The sequence below is a fragment of the Coregonus clupeaformis genome, chromosome 37, assembly GCF_020615455.1.
Source record: "Coregonus clupeaformis isolate EN_2021a chromosome 37, ASM2061545v1, whole genome shotgun sequence".
Lineage (NCBI taxonomy): Eukaryota > Metazoa > Chordata > Actinopteri > Salmoniformes > Salmonidae > Coregonus > Coregonus clupeaformis.
In genome coordinates, this window is record NC_059228.1 from 15,097,323 (window position 1) to 15,106,454 (window position 9,132).

Below are 9,132 nucleotides of genomic sequence, written 5' to 3' on the forward strand. Positions count from 1 at the left end.
CAACAAAGTACTGAGTAAACTGAAACTTATGTAATATTTAAAATTTGCATAAAAATCAATCTGTTTTTGCTTTGTCGTTATGGGGTATTGTGTGTAGATTGAGGGGGGAAAATAACAATTTAATCAATTTCAGAATAAGTCTGTAATGTAACAAAATGTGGGAAAAGTGAAGGGGTCTGAATACTTTCAGAATGCACTGTATATGCGTACAGGAGGAGGCTAATTCGTACATTTTCTCTCCGAATATTTTGTATAAAGATGAGCATTATATTGTTAGATTATAGGAGTAACTCTGGTAGGCTTGAAACAGTCTTCCTCACCTCAAGTTCAACAGTCGGAGTCAGTTGGAGCGCCGGGGCGCACTGCCTTCATATCATAGGCCTACAGTATAATAGTCTAATAACCACACAACTTTCACAAGTTTCTTAACTTAATTAGGGTAATACAAAGAATAAGTTAAGCCATTGTTTATAGGGAAAATACGAGCAGGCTATTATATTGCGGCAAACACAGCATTACAGTTGGAACTTAATTTGGCCAAAGAAAATGGCTCAACAGAATGAAACAAAACACTTGCGGACTGGTTTAAACCTTCACAATACTCTTTGTCCTCTAACTTGTGTTTTACTTCAATGAAAAAGGCCTACATTTTCACAATCAACAGTAGCCTATTTGGAGTTTAGGCTATGATAGACAGACTCCTGGACAATTTGGCCCGCTACAATTTTTTTTATTGGCTAATGGGAAACCTGTGTGTGTGTGTTTTGCTGCTGCAGCAGGATTAACTCGGAGTTTGCCCACACACACACACCCTTGCGTAACCCCAAACAGCTGGAGATGCTCTTCACTTTTTTTCTCCCAACTTTTATGTAATATAATATGGTGTGTGGTTATATCACTGGGTCCTACAGTTGGCTAGCAGCTAGCCTGTGTTAGTTAGCCAGAATGTGTTGTCATACTCTAAACCAGGGCTCTCCAACCCTATTCCTGGACAGCTACTGTCCTGTAGGTTTTCAGTCCAACCGTAATTTAGCGCACCTGATTCTAATAATTAGCTGGTTAATATGCTGAGTCAGGTTAGTTACAACTGGAGTGGGAGTGAAAACCTACAGGAGGGTAGCTCTCCAGGAACAGGGTTGGAGAGCCCTGCTCTAAATTGACTTATTTTTCATCTTCCAACTTGAGAGAAGATGATTGTCTGTGTTAGTAGAGGGGTCGTTCTTGAATTGCGGTGGCATTTGCGTCCATTATTTTAGCAACAATTTAAAAACACTTTAAAATGGCGTAGTTACACATCATCCATGTTTTTGTTTATATTGAACTGTTTATCAATGATAAAACATAATGCAAGTCCTTTATAGTGTAAAACTCCTATTTTTATGCATTGTTTAAAGTACTTAGGGCAAGCAAATTGGCTTGTCCCAGGACTGATGAGTAGAGTTGTAGTGACATGTTTTGGGGATTTAGATATCTATTATTTAGAATTCTAGAATGTAACAAAAGTATTTTTAATGCATTTTACTCTGCTAACTTCTGGAAGAAGATGTTTGTCTATCTTAGGGCTCCCCCAATCGATTGGTTGAAATTTCAAAAATGTGTATTTTTCCATATATAGACACATCTTATGTGTTTTAATTGCTCCTGTAAGTCGTTCTGGATAAGAGCGTCTGCTAAATGACAAAAAATGTAAATGTAAAATTTTAATCAAATCAACTATATATATGCACTGAGTTTGTCTGATGCTTTAAGCGCACTGTTTGATGAAATAATTAAGACACAGATGACTAGAGGGAGTCCGACCAGCAATTGATTTGATTGTGCCGGGCCGGGCTCAGACTTGCTGCGCTGTGTAAAAAAAAAAAAAAGACTGAGTGACTGTGTGACTAGCACCTGTTGTCTCTCTCTCCTCCCTGCTGCAGCGACCACCAAAGAACATCAACAGTGTTTATCGCGCCGTGAGTGTTGCTGAAGCTGCAACATAATTACAGCCATTTTTGACTGAAAAGTTCTGTTACCGAAATCCCTCATTTATATAGGAAAAACATTCCCCATTCCCTCAACCATTGCTCTCTTTGTGACACGTATGCACATAACCTATAGAATATCATAACATTCATAAATTGGTTATAACAAACTCCGAACACCGTAACACGTGACAGAAAAATTTATGCAATGGCGTGACAAATAAACTCGAAACAGGAGAATGTTTGGTTGCTCAGGAGGGAAAGATGTGTGGAATAAATGTGACTAAAAACAGTCGCATGCATTCGTGAATGCAATTGCTGACGTGGAATGGTTTATTTATTGTTTACGCTAATTATTCAAGGGTCTCTTTGTTTTATTTTATTTAAAACTGAAATGCTTGATTTGCATTTCAAATAATGAATGACTCGTATGATGTGTGATGACACGAATGACTGAATGATTGATACAGTAGCCTATATCCAGTGCCTTCGGAAAGTATTCAGACCCCTTGACTTTTTCCACATTTTGTTATGTTACAACCTTATTCTAAAATGGACTAAATAAAAATAAAAATCCTCAGCAATCCACACACAATACCCCATAATGACAAAGCGCAAATTTTGCGCATTTATTACAAATAAAAAAAACTGAGATACCTTATTTACATAAGTATTCAGACCCTTTGCTATGAGACTCGAAATTGAGCTCAGGTGCATCCTGTTTCCATTGATCATCCTTTAGATGTTTCTACATCTTGATTGGAGTCCATCTGTGGTGAATTCAATTGATTGGACATGATTTGGAAAGGCACACACCTATCTATATAAGGTCCCACAGTTGACAGTGCATGTCAGAGCAAAAACCAACCCATGAGGTCGAAGGAATTGTCCATAGAGCTCCGAGACAGGATTGTGTCGAGGCACAGATCTGGGGAAGGGTACCAAAAAAAATTCTGCAGCATTGAAGGTCCCCAAGAACACAGTGGCCTCTGTCATTCTTAAATGGAAGAAGTTTGGAACCACCAAGACTCTTCCTAGAGCTGGCCGCCCAGCCAAACTGAGCAATCGGGGGAGAAGGGTCTTGGTTAGGGAGGTGACCAAGAACCTGATGATCACTCCGACAGAGCTCTAGAATTCCTCTGTGGAGATGGAAGAACCTTCCAGAAGGACAACCATCTCTGCAGCACTCCAACAATCAGGCCTTTATGGTAGAGTGACCAGACGGAAGCCACTCCTCAGTAAAAGACCCATGACAGCCCACGTTTTCTGATGAAACCAAGATTGAACTCTTTGGCCTGAATGCCAAGCGTCACATCTGGAGGAAACCTGGCACCATTCCTACGGTGAAGCATGGTGGTGGCAGCATCATGCTGTGGGGATGTTTTTCAGCGGCAGAGAGAGATCCTTGATGAAAACCTGCTCCAGAGCGCTCAGGACCTCAGACTGGGGAGAAAGTTCACCTTCCAACAGGACAACGACCCTAAGCACACAGCCAAGACAATACAGGAGTGGCTTCGGGACAAGTCTCTGAATGTCCTTGAGTGGCCCAGCCAGAGCCTGGACTTGAACCATATCAAACATCTCTGGAGAGACCTGAAAATAGCTGTGCAGCAACACTCCCCATCCAACCTGACAGAGCTTGAGAGGATCTGCAGAGAAGAATGTGAGAAACTCCCCAAATACAAGTGTGCAAGCTTGTAGCGTCATACCCAAGAAGACTTGAGGCTGTAATCGCTGCCAAAGGTGCTTCAACAAAGTACTGAGTAAAGGGTCTGAATACTTCTGTAAATGTGACATTTCCGTTCTTTTATTTGTAATACATTTGCTAAAATGTCTAAACCTGTTTTTTCTTTGTCATTATGGGGTATTGTGTGTAGATTGAGGGCGAAAAACTATTTAATACATTTTAGAATATGACAAAATGTGGAAATAGTCAAGGGGTTCTGAATACTTTCCGAAGGCACTGTAAGTATTTAAATATAGGTCTAAGTAAGTTACGGTATTAAGACTGAACAGGATGCGCTCTTTGGCCTACAGCTCAATGGTGGTTATACAAGGCTGCTATACTAAGCCTACTAATGATAATGATAATTACTTATTATAATGATGATCATAAACGTAATTACAATAAGGAGATCAAGGAGGAGGGATATTAGGCTATTATTATTATTATTATTATTATTATTTATTATTATTATTATTATACATTTTCGGACAATTTGGAACAGTGTAAACAGCACAATAAATAAGTAATACCAGAGGCCGTTCTAACAGAAAATAGTGTAAAGCCTTTATTACAGCATAGCAAAGATTAAACACGGCTGAATTTGTGAAATTGTTTAGCCGACGTGGTTGTGTGAGGCTTGGTGATCACGGAATCAGTAGGCTATTAAACAAACACTCAAACAGGCAACAGAAGCAGGATCTGTCTTATTTCTGTAGATATCTATGGATGATTGATAAAGCCAGGCACATTTAACAGTTAGGCTATTGATTATAGACCTAATTAAGTTGGTTTCCGCACTTTTCTTAGACAATAAGGCAAGGGCTGTTTTCTCATCTCCTCATTCTGCTGCTGCCTCCGCCGCATTGTTCTCAACACCAATATGCTGGTTAACTTTGCTATTATGCACATAGCAACATGGTCTAGGTCTAGGAAAAGGATAAGAGCATCTGCTAAATGACTAGAATGTTAAATGTAAAAGGAACCAATTCAACAGCGTACTGATGTTTCAGAACCGCGGACAGCCACCGCGATCCAATGCGGGAGAAAGCGCAGTTGTTATAAAATAATATTATTTTAATTAGTGTTGCATCATTGTTCTTATGTAATATAACCGTATACAATTTCAGTAGCACGTCTTAGAGTGATGGACTGTGCCGTCCCCACGGCCTCCACAATGGATCAGTCCACTCAGACAGGAGCCAATCAGACAGGTGTCCTGTACACCATGATTTGTATTTATTTTTGCTCCTGCTGGACTAAAGAAATGTCGGTCAACCAACAGCCTATCGACCAAATAATCGACCAGTGAACTAAATGGGGTCAGTCCTAGTCTATCTACAGGTAGCTGCCAAAATAAAGGAAATACTTGAGGGGTTCTAGTGGCTCTATTATGATGGTTTTCCTGGCATGGTTTAGGTCCACTCAACCCCTTAGAGGGCAAACGCCAATAGATACACAGCCATTCTGAGTGATCACCTTCAACCTATGGTGAAGCATTTCTATCCTGATGGGAGTGGTCTCTTCCAGCATGACAATGACCCCATCCACAGGGTTCGAGTGGTCACTGAATGGTTTGATGAGCATGAAAACTATGTAAACCATATGCCATGGCCGTCTCAGTCACCAGAGCTCAACCCAATTGAACACTTTCTGGAGCGCCGCCTGAGACAGCGTTTTCCACCACCATCAACAAAACACCAAATTATGGAATTGCTCATGGAAGAATGGTGTCGTATCCCTCCAGTAGAGTTCCAGACACTTGTAGAATCTATGCCAAGGCGCATTGAAGCTGTTCTGGCTCGTGGTGGCCCAACACCCTATTAAGATGCTTTATGTTGGTGTTTCCTTTATTTTGGCAGTTACCTGTCAGTGTTAGTGAGGCTGTGTTAATACTCTATATTGGTTTGTCTGTGTTAGTAGCGAGGCTGTGTGTTAATACTCTATTGGTTTGTCTGTGTTAGTAGTGAGGCTGTTTTTTAATACTCTGCGCTGGTTTCCTCTCCTCAGGGAACAGAAGGATCCAGTGTATCTGCGGGACAAGGTCTCACAAAAACATTCCAAGGAGCAGTTTGAGGTTGCACAGAAGATAGAGCAGGAGTATAGCACATTCTTTACAGGTTGGTATTCAACGCATGTTGCACGGTCTCTGTTTCCCTTTGGCTGTGTGTGTGGCTGTGTGTCATCTTCCGTTCCTAGTTAACCCTTCGCTTCCTGTATCTTTCCAGGTATTGTCCAGGGCGGCACTCTGCCCTACATTTGCACTCAGATCATGACTATAGTTGACCAGGAACAGAGTAAGGTCCTGTGGACTCCCCTTGGCTGCCCCTAGAGGGTGGAGGCCACCACTGCACCCTTCTCCCCTAGAGGGTGGAGGCCACCACTGCACCCTTCTCCCCTAGCCTAGGGTGAAGGCCACCACTGCACCCTTCTCCCCTAGCCTAGGGTGAAGGCCACCACTGCACCCTTCTCCCCTAGCCTAGGGTGAAGGCCACCACTGCACCCTTCTCCCCTAGAGGGTGAAGGCCACCACTGCACCCTGCTCCCCTAGAGGGTGAAGGCCACCACTGCACCCTGCTCCCCTAGAGGGTGGAGGCCACCACTGCACCCTGCTCCCCTAGAGGGTGAAGGCCACCACTGCACCCTGCTCCCCTAGAGGGTGGAGGCCACCACTGCACCCTGCTCCCCTTGGCTGCACCTAGAGGGTGAAGGCCACCACTGCACCCTGCTCCCCTTGGCTGCCCCTAGAGGATGGAGGCCACCATTGCACCCTGTTGCACTGCGCCTCTACCCTCTCCACTCACAACAAACACTAAAAAACCTTCCACACTATACCTACAGGTACACTACAGTGAGCTACTACACATGTAAACTATATATTTTTGTTCTATTGTTTTTAGAATGTTGATTTAACCAGAGCCTCCTCTTCTTCTCTGTGTAATCTGTAGCAGGTTGGTAGCACTGACAGGTGGTGTTACACTTCATTTGGTCTTCCCTAAGGGTTTTAGGTTGGTGTTTCTGTAAAGCTGCGTTGTAAGCAGCCGTTTACAGTTAACAAATCAGTCTGAGTATTGTTATTAAATGTTCTGCTGGAATGTGTGTTAAACCCCCCTGACCCAGAATCAGCCCTTAAAGCAAACCTATGTACCAAATGACATCACCCTGTTTTACACACCCTGTTCAATGACTGACAACTAATAATGTGGAATAGTAACTGTGTGTGCGTATGAGTCGTGTGTGTGTGTGTGTATGAGCGAGAGAGTAATATTATTGATAAATTGTAATGACTTTGTTGGTTGAATTGAAACATGGTCTTTGATATTGGTATGAAGTTGACGCCATATAAACGTTACCTGTAGAACAGATAAACCTCTCCAAGCGATATCTGTCTTATTGGTCTTCTGTCAAAAATGTTTTATCCAAAAGGTGATTTTGGATGGGTCAAATCAATCAATATTTTACAGCTTTCAATCAGACCAAACTTTGATGTGCATCACGTGTGTAACTGTGTGTCAATAAATTCAATTGTGTTTCTATAGCAAAGCAAAAGCAATGAAAATCACACATGGCAGTAGCGAATGATGTCTGGTCTACTCGTTGCGTTTCTATGGTCACTGCACGGGAGTGGACAGTTTACGGGCTTATCGGAAGTGCCTTCCGTTGGAGACAGGCCCCATTCCTTACCATTTCAGATCTGATGGAACAGGATAAGAAGAAGCAATATGGAGGTAGAAGCTCCCCACTGCCCATTGGAAGGCTAGCTGGAGACATCACCATGTTGTTTACACCCATCTGGTACCTTCAGATCTGCAAACACCATAGAGTTAACATTAGCGTTGCAAAATTCCGGGAACTTTCACAAAATTCCCTGGTTTTCCCGAAATCCCACTATAGATCTGCAAACAAACACAAGAGCGTATGACAATAGCAAGGTTGTGAGAGTAGGCCAGACGGCGACCACCTCAGAATGCACTCCAGGGCTAGACAGACCACTGTGTCTCCATCACATTATCTGTCACATATTTAAAGACTATATATGTGTGTGTGTGTGTGTACATACCTCACAGGCACTTGAGTACCTCTATGTAGGGCCTATGGACTGTACAGTATGCAGATGAATTATTCTATAGTACATGTATTTTGACTAGGTCTCAGGCCTATGGAAGTTCAGTAGTCATGTCTTAGCAGGTATTAGCATGTTTTTTTAAACTGTTTTGTTTTTGTTTTTAAATGTACTCACAAACCAGAAAGACACCATGGAGAAAATGTGCAGGGTAAAATCATTCTTAACATTTTTTGTTCTTAATAAAACTGTTTAAATGTTAGTGATTTTTTTCATTGTTATTTAATGTCTTTTTATTTTTTTTTATCTAAGAGGCACGAACACATTCTCCTGCATCCTAATGTGCCAAAATCCAGCATGTCAGTTTTATCTTTTTATTTCTGTTTTGCACTTGTTATTCTGTGGACCTTAACAAATAGTTCCTAGGTTTCCCAGTAGACTTTATAAATAAATAGGTACTAATATTATAATTTTTACTGTAACTAATTCACATTTTAAATGTATCACGTCATTTCCTTACATTTCATTGGCCTTTTTGATTCTTTAATAACCTTGATTAGAAAACAACAGACAGATTGCTCCTCCATATTTACATTCTCGATGAAAAAGGGATTTCTTGCACAGTTTTTCAAAGAAAAATCGGATCTGAAGTTTGACTATTGGGCTATATGATTAGGCATATTAAGTACAATTGTAATGTACCTTTTTTGGAGTAGATAGAGATATGGTTTAGAATGAGAAGAGGGATACCATGTGACATGGTTGTATTTCTAAGAAGAATGACTAGCTGCCAGGTACTGTTCTGCGCTTTTCTTTATTTTCTTTTTAAAATAATGTGATTGGTATCAAATGTTGAGACATTAACATGAGAATAAAAGTCATTTTCTCTATCACAACTACATGGCTTCTGTGTCAGACTTATTACTGGGGACTTACACTTGGCAAGACTATCAGCGACCTAGTTGCTAGTGACCAGTAATTTTCAATGGAAGAAGACACGAGGAGACACACAGAGACTTAACGGTTGGCGACCAGAGAGCTAGCTACCAGTGTTCAACGTTTCACAAGTTTATGCAAATTTCAACTACGTGACTGCACAACAGCCAATCGGGAGACTGCAGCTCTTGCAAGCAAGCTTTAACATTGGCTAACGACCAAACTGCCGTCATGCTGCATGCTGTTAAGGATACACCCACCTGGGGAGATCTCCACGACTTGATCGCTGATTGTCTCTGCAAGTGGGAGTCCCCAGTTATTCGTGTCTCTCACAATCTCTCCCTGTTCTTGAATGAGTTACAGTTAGCAACCTTGTTTCATTCAGTACTAGGAAATATTAAAATGTAGACCACTTAATACTTTTCAACCATCCCTGTCTGGAAATA

General features: G+C 41.5%; 1 protein-coding gene across 2 annotated transcripts in view; it reads left to right on the forward strand.

Annotated features, from left to right (window-relative positions):
- Positions 1–8,649, forward strand: part of LOC121553187 (disks large homolog 5-like) — an 87,784-nt gene extending 79,135 nt beyond the window's left edge. For both annotated transcript variants that reach the window (XM_045211559.1, XM_045211560.1), the window contains 2 exons: positions 5,698–5,807; positions 5,916–8,649. In XM_045211559.1, the coding sequence (XP_045067494.1) occupies positions 5,698–5,807; positions 5,916–6,019 (214 nt within the window). In that variant the 3' untranslated portion in view covers positions 6,020–8,649. The remainder of the gene's footprint in view (positions 1–5,697; positions 5,808–5,915) is intronic.
- The last annotated feature ends 483 nt before the right edge of the window (positions 8,650–9,132 follow it).